At 34.3% G+C, this 27164-nt stretch overlaps 1 protein-coding gene across 16 annotated transcripts in view; it reads left to right on the top strand.

Moving 5' to 3' along the window:
• wake (wide awake) overlaps positions 1-27164 on the top strand; it is a 1231097-nt gene that overhangs the window by 636986 nt on the left and 566947 nt on the right. For 3 of the 16 annotated variants that reach the window (XM_067110043.1, XM_067110040.1, XM_067110033.1), the window contains exon 2: positions 17013-17057. The exons of the other annotated variants lie outside the window; for them this stretch is intronic. In XM_067110043.1, the coding sequence (XP_066966144.1) occupies positions 17013-17057 (45 nt within the window). The remainder of the gene's footprint in view (positions 1-17012; positions 17058-27164) is intronic. 16 annotated transcript variants of the gene reach the window in all.

The following is a 27164-nucleotide window of genomic DNA, read 5'->3' as shown; positions in this document are numbered from 1 at the left end:
CACGTAATAAAAAACGTAGGATTGTGTGTATGACCATTTTAACACCGTACACAAAAAAGGAATGTGTTTATTTACTTATTATATCGTATGTAACGTCTCCAACCATATGTATGAATGGGTGGGGCAAATGACTTGTGATTATCGCTTTTCGCTTGATGAAGCGGTTGCCAGATGTCACTGTAAAATTAACAGTTAATTTTCGTAAATTGTTGTTCTTCTCTCTAGGTAATAATTTAGTAATAAACCTCATACATAGAGATAGATTTCGCTCCAAAGTGTTTAAGAGATGCCTTGAGAGAGAGAGAGAGAGAGAGAGAGAGAGAGAGAGAGAGAGAGAGAGAGAGAGTTTGGTGGTGGTTTCTGCTGGCTGGAATCGTTGTGTTAAGCCACTACTACACATGCACGGACTCGGCTTCGCTTACTATGGAAAGAAATGATCGATTTTGGTTTTCAATGTAGATTTTATCGAGGTAATAAATAATTATATTGATTATTATCATAAATCAATTATGATCAAAATTAACGTAAATTCTGATAAAAAAATTGATGATATAGAGGTTTTATTGTAGGTTACTCATACTTCTGGCAGTGCCAGAAGAAAAGATGAAGCGTCAGGTGAAAAATGAGAATAAAACCAGAAAACTGAAGGAAAGGGTGACCTAAAAACGAAAATTTCATTTGTTTTGTCAGTGTTTGTATGTCTGTCACGAGGTAGGGGCTTGATTTTAAGTTAAAAACCTTTCTGTGGCTACATAGAGTTCGTGGGCAAAATTTTGACTGGGTCTGTCATACGGTTCGGACTTCTGTAGTGGACAAACAAATATACGAACATTCACTTTTATGTATTATATATATATATATATATATATATATATATATATATATATATATATATATATATATATATATATATATTTATATGTATATATATATGTATTTATATATCTACACTTAGATGCATTAAATGAAAAATGTCCTTGAGATAATATTCAGAGTCTTTCTCAGTGCAGCATTAAAACGTCTTAACCAATTATAGTATAATACTCGTATAATTTTTTCTTATTCAGAAAAAAAGAGAGAATTCTTTACCTTCTGCGGCCCTTTCCCATTCCTTAAGTGGCCTCCGTGATGAAGGGCAGTTCCGTATCCCATTATAATTGGCCGAGAATAAGAGGAGCAATTACCCCTTCTGGTCGACCGGAAAGAAATCTATAAATAGTAACAGCAGAGAAGCTTACGTCTGCCTCTCCTGTTGCTAAGATCCCAAGGTGGGGGGGAGTGTTAATGTTGAAATCCCCTTTTAATATTCTGTTTTGTTTAAGTTATTTTGGCACATGAACGCAATTTGAATTAAGTGACTTACGTAACTGAGTTTTAAAGATGAAGTATCAATATTTGTACCGGTGTCGCTACCTCTACAGTTACGTGTACAAGTGCATTCACTTCCAGTTTGCACAAAACGCTGGTAAATGTTCATAACACGATTTTTTCTGCTATTTTTAATGAATTGATATTGGTCATTATTAAAATGAAGTTTTTCGTCATTTTTGTTTTTAGAATTATGTACATATGCGTTTCACAGAGAGAGAGAGAGAGAGAGAGAGAGAGAGAGAGAGAGAGAGAGAGAGAGCGTTAGCGTCTGCTATTTATTTCTTTTCCGTTATTAATGAATTGGCTTATTTCATCTTCCTTATGAACTTTTACAATGCCCTGCAAAAATTCCTCTCTGACCGCCTTGAAAACGTGGTGTATCTATATCTATATATATATATATATATATATATATATATATATATATATATATATATATATATATATTTTTACACAGATAGATGTACCATGTTTTCAAGGCGGTCGGGAGAGGAATATACGTGCAGGGCATTGTAAAATTTCATATGGAAGGTGAAATAAGCCAATTCATCATTAACGGAAAAGAAATAAATAGCAGAAACTAACGCTCTCTCTCTCTCTCTCTCTCTCTCTCTCTCTCTCTCTCTCTCTCTCTCTCTCTCTCTCTCTCATATGTACATAAATTCAAAAACAAAGATGATGAAAACCTTCAAATTAATCTATCTATCTATCTATATATATATATATATATATATATATATATATATATATATATATATATATATATATATATATATATATATATATATATATATATATATAGATAGATAGATATATATACATATATATAGATAGATAGATATATATACATACATATATATATATATATATATATATATATATATATATATATATATATATATATATATATATATATATATATATATATATATATATATATATATATATATATGAGAGAGAGAGAGAGAGAGAGAGAGAGAGAGAGAGAGAGAGAGAGACAGAGAGATAAGGTTGGTCCTTCAAATCAGCGTTTTCGGTCGATTTTTTTTTTTTTTTAAGGATCCAGCTGTAAAAACTTTAGATTTTCTTTAATCCTCACAAAGACTAGAGTTTTCACAAAATCGAGAACGAATATTTATGCTGGAAGAAGAAATTCGTCTGTAAAATATCAAGTTTTTCAAACAGCACAGCAGGGATTCTGTTTCAAAGTAGATAGGGAGTTTGCTTCATGATGAGATAATGTATCTATTAAATGTTTTAATCTGGAATCGAAAATAATATTTTTTGTCATGGGAAACAATGTCCATTTTGACACAACTTATTGTTTACTTTTTTTCATGTTTCAAGGCCATATGTTGTTTCACTGATAAAATTATAGATCTTGATTAAATAAAATCTATGCCTAAGTAGCAAGTAATCCTTTTCGCAGATTGTCTTTCCTTCATACGCGTAAATCAATATCTCTGTTACCAGATGATACTTGGCAGTAATATTTAAAACTGAAAATAAAAATACGTAATTATTCTTCTCGGATATTTCACCCGTAAGTTCTAACAAAGTTAAATACGGTTGCTCTTGAGGATTGAAGTTCATGGGAGGGTCACCAGAAGATTGAATTAGTCGCTTGATTTCGCGCGCGAAGAGGGGCACGATTTTAGTGGGGATTTAACCCAGCGGCTTCTTTGGGGCAAGTCTTATATAATAATGATGCAGGTGATGATATTAGGATATTCTTCTGTCAAGCATTCAAAAATTGAGATTTGTGAAGTACTGATTTACCCTTTTGACTATTGTTGAAAATGATGCTTATGAAATTAATGGAAATTTTCATATTTAAATGGTATTTGTACTGAAATCCTTTTGAATCCAAGATAGGATCTGAGAGGAAAACATTTTCCTTTACTTTGAAACAGGCCCTTTCTTTATTTTTGCAGTTAAACTAGACAACTATATAATTATACTTCGTTATTGTCGCGCCGTTCATTTTATCAATAGTCGTTAGCATTTTAATTTCCTATTATTCTCTCTCTCTCTCTCTCTCTCTCTCTCTCTCTCTCTCTCTCTCTCTCTCTCTCTCTCTCTCTCCAGTTTTTCGTGAAAGTTTTAATGGAAATCATTATTTTTTTCTATGTCTCATGTTCATTTGTTGATGTTATGATTGATAAAAGTTGTTTTTGTAAATGTATCAAATGTACAAGTCAATTTCGATGATGGTTAGAGACTCACCCCCTTTTTATCTTTTAACAAGAATCGGTATATTGTGAGAGAATAGAGAACATAGCAAATCGCACTGGGAGGAGACTCTAGATTTGAAGTATAATCAGGAAAGGGAAACGTTCAGGTACATTGAACTACTAAAAATGCGGCAAAGCCATTTGGTTTTCATGACTGCTTCAAGTCTGTAGCTTAAATAGCAGTAGTCTTGCTCTGCTTGTTCTCGTAATTATTGAGATGTAATTGGAACAGAAGGCTTTTGCGATGCTGTCGAGTTGATAGGTAATTTATTCCCCTTTTATGACTTGCTCTTAGAGGGTTCATGGCCAGCTGATTGCTTGTTGTTATACAACCAGAAAACTGGCGAGACGATAAAAATGCAATATGTCGAAGTTAAATTAGGTATTAATAAAATAAGAAGAAAAAATCTCTTGCATCCTTTGGTGTGTTGTCCATAGTTGGTTCTCTCTCTCTCTCTCTCTCTCTCTCTCTCTCTCTCTCTCTCTCTCTCTCTCTCTCTCTCTCTCTCTCTCTCTCTCTCTCTCTTAGTTAACAATAGATAACATGGATAATATCACAGATATAATTGATATGCAAGCCCAACTTTAACGTAAGATAATATACTAATTGCGAAACAGTAGCTCAGCTTAAACGACCAATCTACTGAAATTTATTCTCTTGTTTTGAGTTAAAATATTTTGACTTTTCATGATATCTAATTTCGTTTTAATCGTATTGCACTGTATATTTTAAGCTATTTTCTATATATTACCGAAGAACGAGTCAGAATTAGAAAATAAAAAGGATCTCGCAGAGAGTTTTTGGCTTTAGTATAGTTTAAACCGGAGTCCCTTCTCGCATGAAAAGATATTTTCCAACTTGTCACCGGCGGCAATCTTACCTGCCCAGTTTTTCTCTCCGAACGAAATTTTCTTTCTTGTATCGCCGTTTTCTTTGATCGATCGGTTGCTCCTTCTTGTTCGCCCATTGTCTTGGTGAAAGGTTTATTTTCTATTTCAGTGTCAGTGCTTCGTTGTCTTATATTGCTTTAGTCTTTGTGTGTGTGTATTTTGTGTTAAAGAGCAGCAGCCTTCGGCAAATAAAATTTAGAATGAAATGGAATCATATTGGAAACAAAGCCTAATCTTGGGAGAGCCTATTTTTGTCCATGGTAATTTATTTGTACATCTTTGCATATAACTGCGCATGTGATGCCTGCATAAATTTACTGAATGCAGATGACTTCCGTTATGGTTTACAAAAGCTAGACTAGATTTTCCTGTGCTCGTGTGGAAGTTCATCTCGCTCCCCTTTTTACAAGTATTTCTTTGGATATTGTTCCAGTCCTTTAATCCAATCTCCAGAGTAGGCCATTTGAATTTTATCACTGTCTCTAGAACTCTTCTTTCGTATTTTTCGAGTTTTCTGACCTTTCTTCGTTAAACATTCGTTTGGGTGACCCCTAACAAGCTTATCAGCGATCATTTTAGCGCTGCCAGTTAGCATATCCTAAGGTCTACATAATATACTTACACGGTACTAACAGTTCCCACACGACGTACATACGAGTACATACTTGCATATGTAAAGATTGCTGCATAAAAATGAATTATTTTTCTTCATATTAAAGATCGATAAAACTTTTAGTAATGCAATATTTTTCTAGCGAAGAATAGTTTTGCGTAAAATGAAGTGAAAGGATTTCGTTTTTTTCATCTTTTCTATGATATTAAATAAGTCAGTAAGGTGAACATTCATGTTTCGCTTTGTGAAACTCTAGTAGTGAATCACCAGAGTTTTAGCTGCGCAGGCTCTGATCAGTTTTGCGAAAGTTGCCAGCCCACCTCTGGGATGAATTTTCTAGTGCTCAGTTTTCAGTCGATATTGTCATCACGCTTTAAAAGGTTCAGAACTTGAACACGACAGCTTTAAGTATGTGGTGTTATGGAACTCTTTGCCGGAAGTTATTTTAGTTTAATGATGTTGTCTTGGGGATCAGGAAATTGTTTTGCCCTTTCAATTTCCCAGGGATAGAAGTGGCCCTGTGATAGGGGACGCTTGAACATCCTTGGAATTTGTTTTTCAATTGAGATATCAAACCCTTGACCGGTTGTTACGTTTAGAAAATTGTAATAGAGTCTGAATATATCACTGAAGGTACTGGTCTATGCAAGGAACCATCGCCATGTTGAATTATGAAGAGGCATCACGAAATACGGAACTGCCAAAAACCTGGTTTTTGGGAGGGCTGTCAAGACTTTGGTAAGGTCGGTTAGTATATAAGCTATTATGCATTAGATTGTGTCCAAACTGTTTCAGGAAAGATGTTTCACAAAGGAAAAGAAGTTACAAACGCAATGAAAAATTTAGGATTTCCTAAGTCTTTCGCTATAGAGGGCGCCTAAATGCAATCCTTACACCTAGAATTCAGCACACCTTTGCTCCTAGTGCTTTTCACTACAGCACAAGAGTCTGGTAGATAAAAAGTCAAGAGGGATGCGAGTATGTGAATTTTTTATTGTCGAAGTTTTGATGGATTTACTCCATTTTCTCTGACCGAAGTTACTTATTTTGTTTCTAGTAAGTTTTAGATCTAAATATTGTAGTAGTATGAACTTTGGATGTGGATTTCTGAATTCGTATGTGGTGTTTTTGTTTTTTTATCGTTTGTTTTTGTTTTTTTATCTAATGTGAAACATCCGCTACACACTAGAACCGTGTGTTTGAAGCATCTCATACAGCTGCTACCCTTTGGTTGTCTACTTGCTTGGGTATTGAATAAACACACTTGTGTGGTGGTTACGGAATACGATACTGTTTGAAAATCATCGATATTGTTTCTTTCGCTTTTGTTTTCTGAAATGCAAAACTGTATGGAAATTTGTAATTAATATTCTTGTGTGAAGCAAATTTCGTGATTAGTTCCTCATCTGTATCTTTACCTTTTGTTTTTACTGTCAGATTATCAAATCAAGAAATCTTGATAAAAAATATCTCTGAGAGCTATCCGCGGGAACCATTTTGGAAAAAAAATTAAATCCACTATAAGGCATTAATTATTTCTGCAAGGGCTGGTGTTCCCCTTTTCTGTATTTTCTCCAAGGAAGGGAGCGGTTGCTTGTTTTTTATCAGTTCTGGATGTTTGCGGCTTTGTTCGGCTGGGATCCCGCCCGATGGGGGATGGGCGGGGAGAGGTGCTGTAGCTCTTTGGTTTTGCCCTTTGGAGGCTGGAAAGAGAGAAAGTGTATGTATGTGTGCGTGTGTGTATGCATGTGTGAGGGGCTCGCAATCCCCGGCGCTGGATGGAAGTGTTGCGAGTTCTGGCAAGAATTCTAATCTCATTAAGATGTGTCTTCTCCTTTGATATTGAAATTTGAGAGTCTTTACTCTCGTAACTTAGGACGGTCTTTTATGTTCCCGCAGCAGATTTTTAGCTGCTCCTGTTTTCAGCCGTTGCAAGAAAGAGGTTGCTCACCGTTGCGTGCAATTATTGGCCGGAATAATTTTAGTTTTCTTCTATATTTTTTTTTTGCCCTTTCGTTCGGAGAGTCTGCACTACTGTTTTTACTTTGGAATTCTTTTGACCTATAAGAATAATAATGGCCTTTATTTTTACGGTTACTCGACGTTAGGAAATTTAGCTTTTTATAGTAAGGTTTTTATTATTATTATTGCTCGGAACCGTTTGTTGCAATAATGGGGATTATGCCAACCGTTTTTCTACTAACTACATACAGTATATATATATATATATATATATATATATATATATATATATATATATATATATATATATATATATATATATATATATATATATATACAATATATATATATATATATATTTTTTTTATTATTATATTGTTGGGAACTTCAAGATGGTCCGAAGTTTTTAAGGTTCTTTTGATGTGATATTTCAGATCAGTACCACAAAACGGGTATGATCCCTGACAAACCAACACTCGAAGAGCACAATCTCAGAGAGGATTCACAAAGCCACAAACTAATTTAACAATAATTTATTACAAAACAGCACATAACAAAAGAACCCCTCTGAAAACTGAATGATGGGAAGAAAAAATGCAACAAGCGCCCACAACAACAGATCAGTCACTTCCTCAATCGCCTACCTAACTAGCACGCTAAGAAATAAGAGAAAGTAAACAGTGGAAGTAAGAAAAACACTCTTTCTCTAGCATACGATAGTAGGAGATCAGGGGAGAAAACCTTAACCTATATATATATATATATATATATATATATATATATATATATATATATATATATATATATATATATATATATATATATATATATATATATATATATATATATATACATATATATATATATATACATATATACAATATTCAATTAATACCTTGTACGGAATACATGCATTAGCAAAGTATTAACAAAGACCCAAAATGTTGGTTTCACAATGCCTAACAAACTCTAAGGCTAAATAGGGTAGTCCTTGCAGATGAATGCCGACGCTGGCACACTGTAGGCGTACAACAGACGTCCTTACAAAAGATAAAGGGATGCTGCGGCGACGCACGGAGAAACTAATGACGATAATAAATATATAATAATAATAAAGTGGACTTACTCTTCTTCGCCACTGAAGGGCCTCCTCACGACTCCAAGGGCGTAGTGTAAGGGCAGAGGCAGGAAAATACAGAGCGTATCTTACGCTCGCACAATGGACCGTTCAAGAGAGCAAATGCTGAGCTCTCCCCCAAATAATGAAGAAAACGGGTAGATATGCACGATGAGGCACCAAGTCCAAGCCTCCAGCAACAGGCCCCAAGCACTCGAGCTTCGAACCAAGGGCACGAGCACACAAAATCACACACAAGTGACGGAACACGATGCAGGTGTGCAACAGGAAGTATCCTCTACCCAACAGGTAAACTGCCGTAGATTGCCAAAAAAAGTTATAGCACAGAACTCTTGAGATAATGCCACAAGACGCCCTCGACAGCTCCGGGAGAGAGACAGATATGACATGGCACAGACGACGAATGGCCGAATCACCATACAAACATGAAAAACAAGAAACAAACTTCATGGGTGGAGTACCAATATAAAACAAAAACAACCCTTACGGGGAGGCAAAAGACCCATATCCAGCTTTCAGAGAGAATGGCAAAAGAAACTGGATTAAACAAGCAAAGCATACGTTAAAGAGGGCTGCAACACTGAATAAATTACGATAATTTCTTATATAATATATATATATATATATATATATATATATATATATATATATATATATATATATATATATATATATATATTATAATAAGGAAGTAAGGGATGAATAGTTACGATTATCAGGTTTTTCAGACAGACGCCAAAATTACTCTAGGGTTTAGTACTAGGCAGTGACATCTCGTTTCCGGAAAGTAGACTGTAATGCTGAGTAAAACAAGTAGCTCGCATACACTCAAGATGACAGTGAAGCTTGTTAAAAAAAAAGCAGTAGAAAATGCAAAGGCGAACTCTTCCGTCCATCATGTAGCTCATACCGACGTCAGTGAGGAGAATAGAACGACCACAGTGATCAGTATTCTTCCTTATATAATACAGGTCCCAGAAATCCCCTGGCCAACAGTCGACTAAGCATGTGGTATTGCCATTGTATTGGTAAATAAACGAACCCCTGTAAGAAGTGTATCACTTTTCATTTCATTAAGTGGTAAACTTGGAACATTTGTAAAATACCGGTAGTCATTAACTTCAGTTTCAGGTGTACAGTGAACTGCAGTGTTGAGTATACAAAACTCTTTGGAGTTAGTAGTTTTAGGAAAATGTTTAAAAGATTTTAAGATTTATTCACGGTCTTGGAGAAAACAGGAAAGAGATCGTAATAAGATGAAGTTGCATGTTTGTACTGAAAGACTGCGTAGTTGAAGCACTGATGTATTTTCCAGTGAGTCTGGGCATGATGGCTAAGTGGCTGAATAACATTTGAATGGCGCTACACCGTCCAGTAAATTGCAGATGATATTCAACGATTTATTGAGTCATATACGAATATAGCACACCTGCTATCAATAAGATGCAAAAATAAAAAGGAACTTCACAACTTTAGCAGTTTATCAGTAAAAATGTATATATATTATATATATATATATATATATATATATATATATATATATATATATATATATATATATAATATATATATATATATATATAATATCTATTACATACATATATATCTTACGAAAGAGGAAGAGAAGCGCTACAACATCCAGTAAATTGCAGATGATATTCAACGATTTATTGAGTTATATACGAATATAGCACACCTGCTATCAGTAAGATGCAAAAATAAAAAGGAACTTCACAACTTTAGAAGTTTATCAGTAAAAATGGATACAAATTATATATATATATATATATATATATATATATATATATAATATCTATTATATCCATATATATATATTTATCTTACGAAATATAGGAAGAGAAAGAAGAAGAACTAGAGCTTTCTGAATAGAGGTAGTGAGGGCAATATTCGAACGGAAGTGCTTGATCTCCAAACAACACGAGGTAAATTGTGTTTTGTGTGAGTGTGTGTGTGTGTGTTTGTGTGTGTGTATATGTGTGTTTGTGTGTGTGTGCATGTGTGTGTGAAGAGGAATGGCAGAGAATTCCAGTGCTTTGCTGATGCTTTTTCTGTGTTGATGTATGAAGCGGCCAATGTTGTGCATGGTTTCTGCACATGGGCTAATCCACAATTCAGTATGGGAGTGAGGCAGTAACTTTTAAGAGTTGTTTTTTTAATGCTGCCCCTGTTGAGGGAGACTATTAAATTAAAAAAAAAACAGCACTTTTGTAATGAACCTCCGGAAAAATGGCTAAAATTATCAAAGTTATCTGCTTCGAGAAAAAACAATTCTCTCTCTCTCTCTCTCTCTCTCTCTCTCTCTCTCTCTCTCTCTCTCTCTCTCTCTCTCTCACCCAAGAGAAATTAGTGCAAGGGTGATACGAGCCCCGAAACTCCAGGAATAGAGGAATGACAGTTGTTTCCCCGCCATCTGTGAAATGGAAGGTACGAAAGTTTAAGATCTTTTAAAGGCCCCAGTTCCTGACCAAGCGAATTTTGAGCTCGCCCACTGAAAGCAGCGGCATACATTGCATCTACTGTCGTGGTACCTCCAACAATTCGTTCGAATTGGTATGAAATATTCATGGTTTCTCATGTTAGCGGTGCTGTGTTCTTACGATTGTTTTCCTTTATTCTTACCGAATACGTTTAAGTATCAGCTTCAACACTATCAATTTATGTTATTGTAATCATTTGTGCCATTTACTACAACCATAATAATAATAATAATAATAATAATAATAATAATAATAATAATAATAATAATAATAATGGCTTTATTATTATTTTTACATGACGACCAAGTTTTGGTATATGCTTGTACTGCGCTTTTTACCAAAAGTTAAGAGAGGATCGGGGTGTAATTAGTGGATTTGCGTATTAATGAAAACAACTGTATGTATGTATGTATGTATGTATGTATGTATGTATGTATGTATGTATGTAGGTAGGTAGGTAGGTATGCTTTAGGATTTATCGTAGTAGAAATACCTACGGTATATCCCATCAGTCTCATATTGTATGAAATTGCCTCTCGGGTTGAACGAAATAGACAATTTTCTCTTTGTCTCTCACGATCATCGTGACCCAGTCTTTAATGCCAGCTGTTGTCAATAGCAAATCCCGTGTCCCTTCAGTTTTGTCTCCGCTAAATGCGCGTAGGATCCGGGTTTAGCGTGCAGCTTTTCGTTTTAATGGTCGATGATTGAATCTTTATTGTGTGTGTAATTGTTACTTAAAGGGTCTCTCTCTCTCTCTCTCTCTCTCTCTCTCTCTCTCTCTCTCTCTCTCTCTCTCTGAGGAGTTGAGGAAGAGAGATAAAAATTAATTTAGAAATTAAATGCTTTAGAGAAAGGAGAGGAGAGAGATGAATACACATACTGTAAATACATACGTAGGCAGAGAGATATAACAGGTCTATCTGACGTTCATGTATCTCTGACTGAGCAGTATATATGTGGCATGATGCACAGTGTTTAATAACGCAACATTCATGTGAAGGAGGAGGTTTTCTAAGGAATGAAAGCCCCGAAGAAAAATTCGAAAGTTGGATATCGAAAAAACGTGGTTTCTCCGAACTCTCGCCGGATATAAATTAGGATGACAGCTCTCCGAAAAATGAAAGAGAAAAAGCGGGAAAAAATCTTTTAGTTTGGAATGAAGACAATTTGCTGACAAGGATTTGAGGGGGAAATATTTCTATGACTTTACAAAATGTATTTAAAATATGTATGGAAAAGTATTTAAGTCTGTCTATTGTATTGGTCTTCTGTAACGAAAGAATATGCTGTGAAGGCGGTATTGGAAGTCTATATTTGAGTAGGTGTGAGATTTTAAGAGAGAGAGAGAGAGAGAGAGAGAGAGAGAATTTAGGTAAAATGTAGAGAATTTCTTATATTTACATCTCAATTATGTAAAACTAACACGCCGGAAGTAATTTTAAAAGTTTCCTTGTAATTTTGGTCAAATATTTATGCTATTTGCCGGGGGCCTACGGAATCCGCGTTCCCGGGTGATCATTCCTTCATTTAATTAACTCGCCTTGAGAAAATGTCTCTGTGTTTTCATCCTTTGTGTAGTTCGACGTGGACGCCGTCGAGTCAGGTCGGCGTGGCAGGGCCCTCCCGGAGGAGGACCAGGGGCTCAGGGCACAAAAGATGGCAGGTCTCGTTAAGTTTCATCAGATCATTACTGTTAATACATTGTTATTATTGTTCTCATTCTACTCCCTGTCTCCTTGTCTCTCTTTCTTCCTTTCTCTCTTGTGTGTGACCAAGAGCGACATTTCACACGCGTGGCGTCTTACGGTGCGGGAAATATTGTAAAGGTGAGCTATCGTCCTTGATGAGATTTTATTATTCTAGGAGAAACCTTCTGCTAGCTTTGATTATCTTACTCTGATTCGTTAAGTAAGAAAATTATGATGACTTTCTCTCTCTCTCTCTCTCTCTCTCTCTCTCTCTCTCTCTCTCTCTCTCTCTCTCTCTCTCTCGTACATACACAGACACGATGCAATCACACACAGGTCAGGTCACACACACACACACACACACACACACACACACACACACACATATATATATATATATATATATATATATATATATATATATATATATATATATATACACAGTATATAATGACCTGACCTATGTGTGAATGCATATATATCTGTGTATATATATATATATATATATATATATATATATAGAGATATATGAGAGATATAATGACCTGAGTGTGAATGCATCGCATGATGTGTATTATCTTACTTAACGAATCAGAGTGAGATAATCAAAGCTAACAGAAGGTTTCTCCTAGAATAATAAAATCTCATCAAGGATCATAGCTCACCATTGTAATATTTCCGGCATCGTAAGACGCCACGCGTGTGAAATGTCACTCTTGTTCACATGCAAGAGAGAAAGGAAGAAAGAGAGACAAGGAGACAGAAAGTTGAATGAAAACAATAATAACAATGTATTAACAGTAATGGCCGGATGAGACAATGAGACCTGCATATTATATATATGCATATATATATATATATATATATATATATATATATATATATATATATATATATATATATGGCAGGACTCATTGTCTCATCCGGCCATTATATATATACATTGTTATTATTAAATATATATATATATAATATGGCAGGACTCATTGTCTCATCCGGCCATTACTGTTAATACATTGTTATTATTAAATATATATATATATATATATATATATATATATATATATATATATATATATATATATATATATATATATGTGTGTGTGTGTGTGTGTGTGTGTGTGTGTGTGTGTGTGTGTGTGTGTGTGAGAGAGAGAGAGAGAGAGAGAGAGAGAGAGAGAGAGAGAGAGAGAGATATGAACGAACTAACTTTCAGTACTTTTTCATTGCGTCTTTGTTGAAATTTCCAGATTTCTTCGTTCAGTACAACGTAAGACTTGAATCGTGAGATAGTGAAATGAAAAGACTCGTCAGTACAGAAAAATGTTTCATGAAATATTCATTACTCTTCTGTATTCTGGGACTGACCTTTCCCTGGCTTTTACTCATGTTATGGGGTGGTTTCGGAATGTTCATCGTTGATGAAAATTTCCTCGTATAGGAAGTTTGGTTAAACCCATGACTCCAGAAGTTTTGTAGACATTTTTTAAAGAAAATATTTCCCTTTATGTTGAACAAGGAAGGTAGAAAAGAGGAAACTGATGTTGCTTAACCTTAGACGCAAAAAATAATGTCTTCACTTTTAGATGATTAAACTTGTATTTCTTTTAAAATGCAAATAGGTCTACATACATACATACTTACTTGGACAAACCAGGAGTTAATATCGGGTAGAGATCTAGGCCATTGTACAGCTCTGCCTCTGACTATTGTTTGTTATCCGTAGGGCTTTCCCTTCACGATGGAAGGGAGAGCAGATCAATAAAGTATCGAAAGTGGATGAATATTTTACTAGGGAATTCCCTTATGGACTTTTGTTTAGCGTAACCTTTTCCACGTTCTTTTACCGCTAGAACACGCCCAGTTCGGGGTAAAGTGTACCGGGCACTCGATGAACTTAGGCGTGAAGGAGAATAAGATTATAACTCTCCACTTTGCGTTATTATTAGACAACGGTGCTTAAGTCGTTGGAATTCCATGTATTGCCTAATTTTTTTTTCATTGCAGACTAGGGAGGGAATGCACTGGGTACAGAGGTATTTCTCGGATAAGCAAGTAACTCAAACAGGATTGTGAACGTAATTAGGAAACCAAATATTTATTTTAAGACTATGCTTATTTTTTAAATATAGTACAATAAAGCAAAAAGTAAGAAGGTTAAGCATAAATTTAAAAATACTTTCAAAACATTTTCTCATCTTGAATATTATCTAGGCTGGAACAGTTTATATGTATTGTATATAGTCTACACTGTACAAGGTATATACTGTATGAAAATGAATCCTCAGAGTAATTTTTTGTATATATTTATTACAATTGACATCTGAAAGTCAACTCGGTGATGACTGATTTTGTTTCTCATTGTTGAGTGAAATGAATGACTTCAGTGTCAAATGGTAACAGATTTCGACTCATAGGTGTAAGAACACTTTCTGTGTCATGTTCAAAAACTGTAACGTTCAATACCTGCATAATTTCGAAAGACATTTGGTTTGTGTTTGGGATTTCGCTTATTCATTGCGCTATCAAAAGCCATTTCTGGTATGATGGAGAAGTGAACGGTTGGAAAGCTATGTTCCAAGTAATTTAACTTGTTCAGTTTTTACTTACTTGAAAGGCTTATTATTATTATTATTATTATTATTATTATTATTATTATTATTATTATTATTATTATTATTATTATTATTATTATTATTATTATTATTCTTCCAGTGCATTAGGAATACTTTTTGATGTTATTGAGAAGAAGTGCACATATTCATTTCATTACTAAATAATAATAGTGGAGAAACTAATGTTTGGTATATTTATACCAGCAGTTGTTGCATAGTCGTTAAATGGGATGACCTTTTATAATCATGAGATAACGCACTGATTGTTGATATTGGTTCAGAATTTGGCTAAGATTTAACTTGTGAGACTCTATGAAATTTCTCCAGAAAAAAAGGGATTCGTAATAGAGCCTTACAGGCAACGTACCGTACATTGTTTATTGTGTAGCTATAAGCATTGGTAATCATGTTTTGCGCAAAGCTTCGAGTAGTTTTAGTTTGAAATCAGTTATTGGAGTTGTGATAAAATGTTACTTAGATATGCTTGCTTATTTATAAGCTAGAAGAATTTTAATTTAATTCTATTTTCATATTTTGTCAATTTTGCCTTAGTCTTTATGTAATATCTCCCAAAAATATCTAAAAAATGAATTACTTTATAGTCTATATTTTTTCAAATTACATAACATTGTTGATTAATTCTGAGATAAAAGGGAAAGCTGACCGGATAGATTTGACATTTTCCAAAACTTTTGTGAGATTGGTTGTCACAGGGGTCTTTTTCCCCTTTCCAGTAAGACTTTGTGTACATTTCAGAGTATTAAGTCTGTTCTCGGTCCTTGTATAAATATTCACGTCCTTTAATCGAGACAGATTTGATCCTGAAGGTTGATCTAACGCTTCTTCTCTCCCTTGAATGGTCTTTCGTATTGTCAAGTCTTAAAGCTTTCTGTGCTTCTTTTAGCCTATATTGCTTCTTGAAATATTTTTCTTTTACTTTATTGCTATTTATTTATGAGGCGATTAATATATATATATATATATATACTATATATATATATATATATATATATATATATATATATATATATATATATATATATATATATTATATATATATATATATTTCTTTCCTTTTCTTGAGTTCATTAAGATCTGTTTCTTTACGATTCGGTTTAAGCCAACTATTTATTTTGTATCCTTCCAAGTGAATCGGTTAAGGTAGATCACTGGAGTTACTGACTCCTGGCTTAAAGCGAATAAACTTCCTTACTTTTTCATTACATTATTTTCTTAATCTCAAGTATGATTGCGGTGAAGGTGTATGTATATTTTATTCTTTACTTTGGTTGTATTATTCATATTGTGCTGCATTGGTTGGTTGTATATTTATATATGTTCTGTAATCCTTTTATTTTTTATATTTCATCATGACTAATGTTAATCGATATTCCTGTTTTTTATTCTTGTTTGGACGATTAGAAATTATATTATCTTAATCGCAATAGCCGTTATGCTAATCTTGTTTACGATTCTGTTGTTTTTATTGTTGTCATCAAAAATATTTTTATTATTCTTGCATTTTGTGTTATTCATTTTTATGTTGTATGTCTGTGAACAATTTCTCTTTACGCTATTGTGTGCAGCTGCATTATCTTATCTCGTGAGGCTTAATTACTTACATTCCTGTCTTGCAGTATTAAAACTCTGATGAAAACAAGCCGTCTGTGACAACCAACCTCCCAACGGTGTTAACTCGAGGCTTTGCCTGGGGTGCGTTCATTGTCGACCTTAAAAACAAACGGAATACAGCTTTGTAATTTCTCACTGTTTCATGTAATATGAGCTTAATTGTGCGTGTTTCACTTTGACATTTCGGTGCAGATGTAATATCTGTTGTGAATGCACCCTTTACTGGTGTGAGTTTCTCATTTTTAGAATACGCTGCCAAGGCTGTTATCCGTTTAGTGTTGAAGGTTTCTGAACAGCCCCCACAGTTTGCAGTGTCATTGTTCATAAGAGATGTAAATACCTCTGCTTCTCCTTTACCACCCTTTAGCTTTCCTGACCTCCCCGAAAAAGAAGAAGAATTGGAGGCTAATAGGTAAGACGGCTCTCCTTATCCTCGTGAACTTCTCTCTCTCTCTCTCTCTCTCTCTCTCTCTCTCTCTCTCTCTCTCTCTCTCTCTCTCTCTCTCTCTCTCTCTCTCTCTGGCTTTTGCTTGTTTGTAGAAAAGGGGCCAAGCTGCACGAATAGCAATGGCTTACATTTGGTGTTGCCTTAGGTCTTCAGGCCCTGAGGCGGTCTTGTAGTGCTTGTCGTGATTCTGTTGCTGGTGGAACTGTTGTTGCTTTGTTAATCGCTTCTTTTACTTTAACAATGATTATGCTTACTGTCTTGCTTCAAGTGTTTAAAGATAAGAATTTTATTATCAATGTATAGTGTAATTTTTCACATTTACATTTAATGTCTTGGTGTTTAACACTGACAGATTTATGATTCTTCATAAATATATATTTGTAAGATGTTTAGGCTGTTAGCGTAAGTATGTAATTTTAAGTGGAGATGTTTTTACTCTTTCAATGATAAAAATGATTCAGTTCCTTATTTCTAATGTTAAGATATTTGTTCCAAAGCACTCCGCATGAAATAGATCATTGTTTTATTGCCTGCGAATGTGTTCATATATTTAATGTTCATATTTCTGTCTATCTCTTTAGAATCGATTGTTTTCTTCCATGTACATTTCAAAGGTTTCTTCTGATGACCATCTTTACATTTTCAATCTTTTTCTCCGATGCTATCATTAATTATCTACCTGTAATATCCTCATTAGTCTGCTTGAAAGGTAAGTGGAAGGTTGGCTTAGGTAGGTGTTTCTTATCTACACCTGAATTTATGCTTTTCTAAACTGATTAAAAAGCGCGTTTTATTTAGACTTAGCTACAGCCACGTATCTTGGTGTGTTCTGGGCTTCCACGTCTTACCATCAATCATCTCTGTTTCTGAGCATTTACCTAATTATCTCAATTTTCGTTTCCCTTGACTTGTATTTTAATTTTTTTCCATTGCATTAGGCACATTTTGATTCATTCACCCTCGACTATGTTATTTGCCTTACTTTGGTATCATTTCATTTTCTTTCATTTGGATGGATTCAAATTCGATTTTTCTCTATTTTACTTTAGTTTAGTTTTCTCAGTAAGCACTTTGGTATTATTATGTTCTTTCATTCTGACTAAAATGCTGAATAAATTTTCCATCCTCATTTAGATGCCCTTCAGGAGTTTTATTCTGAGCCTGGCTGACATTTAGGTTTAAACTACGCGTTTGACACGTTAGATTTTTTGTGTTTATTTAGGGATCCTGTAACATTCATATTTTTAACTAAATACACGTTTCATTTTATTTGTAAATCATGTATTTTTCTTTATTACGAGTACCCTGATCAGCACTCTTCTTCCTTATTTAGATACTGTTATAGTTTATTTCAATTTTTATATACATTTTCCATCCTTTTAGGATTAGCATATTATTAGTTCTATATTTCACTGTTTTTGTTTTTAATTCGAAGCTTCCCTAACCTTCCTTCCACATGGCATCCCTCAGTCAGCATTATTAATTGTTTAATCTGTTTTCTTTACTTTTGGTTTACTTATTCATTACATGTTTATGAATAAGTCGTATTATTTTTTAACTGTAATATTTTAATTTACAGTAAAAGCGCGTGGCTGATAATTTCCACAAGTTTTTTATTCACCAAACCATATAAAATGCGCTTTTTTTCACATAAAACAACAGTAAAAATGGGGATGCACTGAAATGCAAAAGGGACTTCAGAAAAACCGGCGGAGAATGTCATTTGCACGTTTTGAAATTTCCGTACATTTTAATCTGGACTTTTAGAAAAGGACGCCGATTTGTTTTAGTCGGACAATTACCAAATGAAATTACAAAGTTTGTTTAGTGGTTGTGAAGAGTCCTTTGACTTACACTTTTTAAATTGAAAATTCCCAAATATTCTGCACACATTTTTATTCACTCACATTTCGGGAGAAAATAGGGATCTTTTTAATGAAATATATCTAATATAAATTGTTTTGGCAGTTAATTGTAGCCTACTCTGTTGCCAAAAAGAGAAAATCAGGATTCGTTTGCCTTTTGGACGAAATACGAGTGTGAATTGTTATTCTTGATGGAAGGATGACATTCAAACGGTAGTAAAAATCATCTAATGCTAAGTATCAGTTTCAAGGAATATCAATCGTGGTTAGAGAGAGAGAGAGAGAGAGAGAGAGAGAGAGAGAGAGAGAGAGAGAGCTTACAAGCAAATAGGTTAAGGTAAACTTTCTTAATAAAGTCCGATTACGAAATTTTGAATGTCAAATCAAAAGCAGAAAGTTTTTCTGGGGTTAAATGGCGTAATGAATGTGAAAAATTGAATACGCTCGCACACAAAAATGTATACGTACACACATTTATGTGTTTGTGTATATATATATATATACACACATCATATATAATAGATATATATATATATATATGTATGTATATATATACACATCAATGTGTATATAGTTGTGTGCGCGTATGCTAGATGAAAATGAATTCCTAAGTTTCTTAAATTGTCCTTGTCATGGATGGTCATGAGACGTGCAATAAAAACTTAACGTGTCCAGATTCCTGATAAATAATTAAAATGAAAATATACAAAGGAAATTATGCTGAATAATTTGATATTTTGAGTAAAGAAAATTTCAAAGAAATATATTTGGCAAAACGATAAGGTAATTGCCACACCTTGACCGTGAGAAATTTTTTTCATTGCATCCCCAGACTTAAAGACTAATGCTTTTCGTAAAATAGTGTAGCTTAATTTTGCGGTATTTATTTCGTCTAATTTTTATATAGTATTAAACTTTTCTTCGTTTTTATCAGTCAGTGACAACTCTTGGTTGTATTATTTTGCTAATCAGTAATTACAATTATTAGTTTGTGAACTTCTGAAGATAAATTTTTGATACCTGAGTCGTTGAGTATTGCTGTATCTTAAGCCTTTAAAGCCAGTTGACTGGATGCTTGGAAAGATCATAGCTTTGAAATGAAACTGTTGAGATGTTTGAGCATTGCAGCTTGGCTTCTGTGCCGAGAGGCAATCATTTTTTGTCTTAAGTTGCAGAGCTATGACTTCAGTTTTCAAATTAAGCTTTATATGTTTCTTAAAATTATATATGCGTCTGGAAAACTGACCGCAGTTCTAGAGTCCCTCTTTACATAGATGTTACTTGTAAAGTTGATAGAAGTTGAGCCAGGTGGTTTCAGTAGAGTTCTGGTAATGTAGTTTAACGTAAAAAACGTAATGTAGCTGGCTTTTGTAGAGCTCTGGTAATGTAAATAAAATAATCCAGGTTACTGAGTAGAGTTCTGATAGAAAATTTAGCAAAATAAATAACCCAAGTGACTTGAGTAGACTTCTAGCGATGAAATATAAACAAATATTTGAATACGGTTTCCTTGTAGATCCAAATCTATATTTTCTTTCAATTTAAAATAGAAATCATACCTTCTGGCTAGTTTTTCATCCAGTTAGAGAACTGTTGTTGAAAAAATTTATCATTTTAACAACTTTCAAGAGGACTATGGTTATAATATAGTTTGTGTTTAGCCAGGGGAAAAGTATTTCAGGCATTATCTTTGAATTTTGTTACAGGTAAACAGGTAAGTCTTTAATTTTTTACAATACAATTTATATATGCTGTAGGGAACATTCATCCTTATCATGTTAAATACTCGGGAAATGTATCTGAAATTTGGTGAAGAAAAAATAGATATTTTTGTCACATGAAGAAAGAAATCCTTTCTTTTCTTTTCTATTTGTACATGTGAATATTGATTAGAAATTTTGAAACTATTTTCTTGTCTAGTACGGAAATTACGCTGCCAGGAGGAATATTTTGAATTTGAAATTGTGGATTTTGTTTGCATGGTTGTGCGTAAAATTTGGCATAAGGAGTTCCATTTAAATTCGTTGAAATATGGCCTGCCTTCATAGGTGTTTCCTTCAAGTGGAGTACGGAGGTCACTGATTACAGAATTAGTCTGCTCTTACTCTCAGAGAGGATTGAGAGTATTGGCTCATATCACAATCCCCGTTATTAGAAAGGTTGCTGTTGTCCACGACTAAGATAGCAAGCGCCAGAAAAAAATTTATCGCGTAGATATAAACAGTATAAGTAAAATGCAGGTAAAAGATGAGACCAGTTTCCTGTGTGATATCTCCATTTCATGCATGGAAAAAGAGCAGACCCGATTTCAAGCGCGCTCGGTGAAGAATATGCAAAAATGGAAAGAATTAATGAGGCGAGAAAATTTCTTAATTAAGAAAAAGCTCCTTTTCTTTACCCGTGTCTCCTCAGGGGCTAGGAAATTTCATACAGAAATAATTTTGGAAATGAAATATAAGGAAATTATATGTCGGTCAGATCATTTATATATGCCGAAATTCTCAACTTGCGTTCGAGTTTTAAGATAATTATGCTTGAACAGGAAAGTTTTATCAATAACTGGTTTTAATAAGTTAAATTTCGTACCGCCCCCCCCCCCTCTCTCTCTCTCTCTCTTCAAAGAGAAAAAGCTTCATCACTGCCACAGTAACACTTACATATGATTATCTGCATTATACCTCTACGTAGAAGACTCATCAGCAGTACATCGAACCCCCTTTCACTCCTTTCACGCCTATTTTTTTCCTAAGGGGAATCCTCTCCAATATTTCTTTTGCACACATCTATCCAATCCTTTCTAGGTTTTCCTCTCCTCCTTCCCCGAAGACTTCTGCAATATACAATCTTTTCGCCAGCTTGTAGCCATCTATTCTCTCCATGTGACCAAACCATCTCAGTATACTGTGAATCCATCCTATTACCTACGCTAACTTTTTTACCGCTGTACATCTCTCCACACTTTTCATCCCATTCATTCTTCTCATGTACTATGCAAACAATTCAGTTCATCAGTTTCAACCTTCTATATTTCATTGCATTGCACATCCACTTTTCACCGACACGAAGGAGAGTTGACACAACAATTTCTTCATACATTATCAATTTGGCTTCTATAGACAGTTCAAATCTCTTTCCAGTCTTTTGCGAGCGCCCTGCTGCCTTTCATGTGTCACCCATTTTGTGGCTTACCCTCCTATCCTCCTACCATCATCGATTATATTTACTCAGAAAGAATTCTACAAGTCAGTACCTTCCATTCTCACACCATCCATTTTAACATTGCTCCATCTTCCTGATTTCCATTTACTTTCATCCTTACTCTTGCTCTCATGTACTTTGATTTTTTCTCTTTGCTAACAATTTCGAACTATTTTGCTCTTGTCTGAAGTTTCTCTTCACTATCCACAATCAACACTTTGATATATGTATTGTCCTTTTGTCTTGCACCACTCCATCCTTACAGATATTGAACAATTATGGAGATATAACACACTCTTGTCTCAGTTCCACTTTACAGCAAACTAGTCACTCTCCTGCCTGTAAATCTTAAAGCACACTTTACTCTCATCACTCTCAGTCTTACGTGTCATACATTGTCAGCAACCTCGACATTGCCTCTCTGTTCATTCTGTTATAGGGTTTTTTTATTAGGTTTGTAACATACAGTTTATCCCTTTATTCTCAAACTTCTCGCGTAACTGGTTCTTCACAAACATTTGATTCATATATTTATTTTCCAAACCCATGCTGTTCTTAGGCTATCAGTCCTTCTGCCATCTGTTTTACTTATCAATGAAAATCCTCCCACACACCTTCCCTGGTGTAGTAGGTAACGGTAAGCCCCTACAATTCTGACCGGCCTCTATCACCTTCATCTTATGCAGTGGAACAATAACTCCTCTCACTCATTCCTTCAGAGCCTTCTCCCCCTTCAGGCATATTGTACAAACCACTCAAGTCACAGTATCACCACCGTATCGACTCATCTCACTTGTAATCACTTCATCACATTTCGTGGTGTCTTTCCATTCTCCAGTCTCTTAACTGCTTTTCGAACAGTCACTTCCTAAACACTAACTAGTCATAATATGGTTAGGAGCAGATACGAGTCACTATCGACATTTATATAGAAAGTTGACCGGAATGATTAAATCATACAAAAACTTAGGAAAGTATATACTGTATATATATGTAAATACACATACATATACCTATATTTATAATCATGCATACGTACACAACCGAGGTCACAAGAAAAGAAAAAGGCATGTGCAAAGCGCTTTTGTGTTATTTCAACACATTTTTAATGTACGTCCTTCTCTTAAGAGAGGCAGTCTGGCAGAGTAAATGGTCTTTCCCTTATCTTGAATGAGTCAGTGAAGTGGAAGATCTATTTCTTTTAAGCTTTTTTTTTAAATAAAGTGTGCTATGTTTTAAAACAACTTTCATCATAAATGTGGTTTTGTGATTAGGTTTCTGTTTAATATGCAGAGATGCTTTGCATGCACAGGTCAAATGTCCTTACTGTGTGAACTCTGATTTTTGTAGTGCTGACCAGGTAATCGTCGTAATTTAAAACTGTATCCCAGGCGTAATCTAAATGTTTCGTACCTCCTTGTTGGCTGGTAGTATCTTGTTTAAAAAAAAAAAAATAGAATAGTTTCTCAAAGTCTTTTGGTGAATAAAGCATTCTTTACTTGAAAAGATATAGCATTATGATTGCCGTTCGGGATATGTTTGTTAAGTAAATAGGTTTTCCAGACTAAACTACAGAGTTTAGGTCACCGTCCCCTGGAGTAATGACGAACTTCCTTAATGATATGGATCCAAGCGCGGTCCCGGGCACAATGCAACGCACTGTTTGAAACTTGAGTTATGTCAGTGAAAATGTTGGAAGACTTTGTTTTGTTTCAAAATTATTATATTTTTCGAAATAGGTATATTCACGATTAAATCTAAAGTTAATGCAATTGTGAACAGGAAAATTCTGAACGAAATCTACAGAAAAGTATTCAACATGTTCCTCGTGATATTTAGAACTACTCATTTCCTTTATGTCGCTGCCACTTGATGTTCTTATGTCTCTTAGTCGTACATTCTTTTAAGGAACATTCATTTGGCAAATATCTCTCAAGTTTAATGAACTTTGATTAGTTAATTGAACTTTCCAGCTGACATTGACATTGCCACTGTAGTTGACCATGCATTCGTTAATGTAAGAGGATTGCTTTCATTGATTTCACTTTTAGTCTTCGCCATCCTTTGCGTCAGTTTCCTAATGTGATTAAACTAAGTAAATGTGACAAGTAAATGGACAAAACCAACTGCAGGTAATTGAAGAAGAATATTTATTTAAACATTTTTCAGTGGGCCCAGTAATGAAAACTCATTCTTCGTGTTTGTCTTGAATGATTAAGAAAAAGGCACTGTATACTGTATTTACTGTATTTCTGTATTTACTCACTTAAACTTGGTTGTATACAGTGGCAGTTCTTCAACGGAGGGATGGGTAGAGCTTTCGGCTAGCACGCTGTTGGCCCAGCGTTCGACTCTCCGACCGGCCAGTGAAGAATTAGAGGAATTTATTTCTGGTGATAGAAATTCATTTTTCGTCATAATGTGGTTCGGATTCCACAATAAACTGTAGGTCCCGTTGCTAGGTAACCAATTGGTTCTTACCCACGTAAAATAAATCTAATCCTTCGGGCCAGCCCTAGGAGAGCTGTTAATCAGCTCAGTGGTCTGGTTAAACTAAGATATACTTAACTTGTATTCAGTGGCTTTTCATTAACCTTTTTTCAGTGGGCACTGAATAGTATGATGTTAACGCGTAGCTCTCAGTTCTGTCGCTTGTAAGAGAGAAAAGCAAAAGATATTTTAATTTTATGTTCTAACCTAACGACGCAATAATCATGAAAGCTTCTCCTGCGGACATCTGTCGTGAAAGTTGACGAATGGGTTGGTGCATGCTTGTATTGAGACTTCGAATCTAAGAAGAGCCGGTAAGCGGACGTGACGATTTTGTCTACATTCATTTGGGGCCAGATCTTCTGTCGTCCGAAAGTTTGCCGTCGTCTATCGTGATATTATATAACTGAGACAGTTCCCCAATGTAGGATAATTTTCTAAATAAAAGTTATAACATAATTTGTAAAACCGCGATGAAAACCTGCCTTCGACCTAATCAGGTTTTATAATTTTTTCTTGGTTAAAATATTTTATTTATTTTTCTCCATAGAATTTTTAAATCATAATATTTTTTAATATATGGTAAAAACTACCGATAATTTTTTGAATATCTTAGCTAAATTTTTTTTTGCAATTTTTCAGGAGACGGTAGCTATAAAGTTCTCACCCTAAATCAAAGAGGGGTTAGAGAATCATGTAGCCCAAATGTTTGTTAAAACTATAACCCATAGTTGATTCACAATAATTTTCATAAAGGAAACTCAGTATGTCATTCTGAAGAATTTGTTCAAAGGCTTTAGAACTTCAAGATCAGTGTCAAATCTTGGAGGATGACACTTGGAAGATGCGTCTGTGTGTGTGTGTATGTGTAAACTCACATAGTACATGCATGCAGTATTTATAAGTGTCTTTTACCTTTAAGGAAAGAAATATCTAAATATTAAATGCAAATTCGGGAAAAATATCCCTGATCAAAGATTATTTTTTTCCGCCTTAAATTCCCTGACGAATGAATGCCGTCAGTGACTAATCCCAAGACCACACTCACTGAAACCTTCCTGACAAGACTTGAGACTTAACTTTCTCTGCTCGGTATTTCTTACGAGCTTGTTTTTCCCACGGCGCTCTCCCATGTGTGCTGAGCCTCTAAGAGATGGGAAAAGACGCTGGATTGGAGTACGATCTTACCTGGAAGGATCGCACGGGAATAGGAGCTGCTGGTAACGTGCTTTTCAGCATGTTTTTTGGAGAAGTTTGACGGTGATATTTGTGGTAATGTGATTTTTTAATCGTGTACTCTCATCAAGAATGAATGAAGAAAAACACAATGGTGTATAATTTTCATTATCATAATACATTTTTTAGTCATATGGATAAAGAAAAGAGTTTATTAGGTCAGTGTGTTTTTCCAGTCCTTGCAGAGTTTTTCATTGCGTCATAAAAATTTCACTTATGAATTTAATGTCACTGGATTGTAATCCGACTGATCTACCAGAGGAGGTCAGGGTAGCTGCGAGGAATAGAAGATTTGGTGGGGGGATTATGTGGGGTTTGGGGTTTGAGTTTGGAGGCTCGTTGAAGCCGACTTCAAGCGAAAATGATAAAAGAGATTGGGGGTGACCGAGTTGCATTGAATTAGTTTGGGCGACTAATTTTCAACTCCACTTAATGAAGTTTTAAGACATTCATAATCCCTTTGAGGTATCATTTTGCTTCTGCTCCAAGACGTGTCGAAATGAATATCAGACTATTAGTTTATGGTTCTCCTTAATGGGTGGACTGCACTGTATAGATTATATATATATATATATATATATATATATATATATATATATATATATATATATATATATATATATATATATATATATGTATATATATATATATGTGTGTGTGTGTATACATATGTATATATATATATATATATATATATATATATATATATATGTATGTATGTGTGTATATAATATATATATATATATATATATATATATATATATATATATATATATATATATATATATATATATATATATATATATATATATATATATATATATAAACACATATATGCACTATATATTACAGATTCAGAAAAAAATCTCCGTGAGAGCAAGGATCGAATAAGAAATAGGTAAACAGCACTTTAAGTAAATGCCTTTTTTTATTGCAACTAGTTTCGAGGCTCTAACATGCTAGAAAAAATAAGTACAAGTTCATATAATATTATTCTTCGAGGCTCTAACATGCTAGAAAAAATAGGTACAAAAGTTCATATAATTCTTCGAGGCTCTAACATGCTAGAATAATCAAGTACAAGTTCATATAATTCTTACATACTAAGATACAAAACAACGACGCTTACTCTACAAAAGCGAAAGTGCAAAGAGGAGTATAATACAATGAAATATAAGAAAAAGTTAATAACATAAAGAGTGATACAAAATCAAAGGCAATGACTAGCCAATATGGAAAAATTAGTCAATACCCAGAGGATGGGTGAGCTTGACGGGAATGT

Source organism: Macrobrachium rosenbergii, chromosome 10 (assembly GCF_040412425.1).
Source record: "Macrobrachium rosenbergii isolate ZJJX-2024 chromosome 10, ASM4041242v1, whole genome shotgun sequence".
Classification (NCBI taxonomy): domain Eukaryota; kingdom Metazoa; phylum Arthropoda; class Malacostraca; order Decapoda; family Palaemonidae; genus Macrobrachium; species Macrobrachium rosenbergii.
The sequence above is the reverse complement of the archived record's forward strand: the minus strand, read 5'-3'. Positions and strand labels throughout refer to the sequence as shown.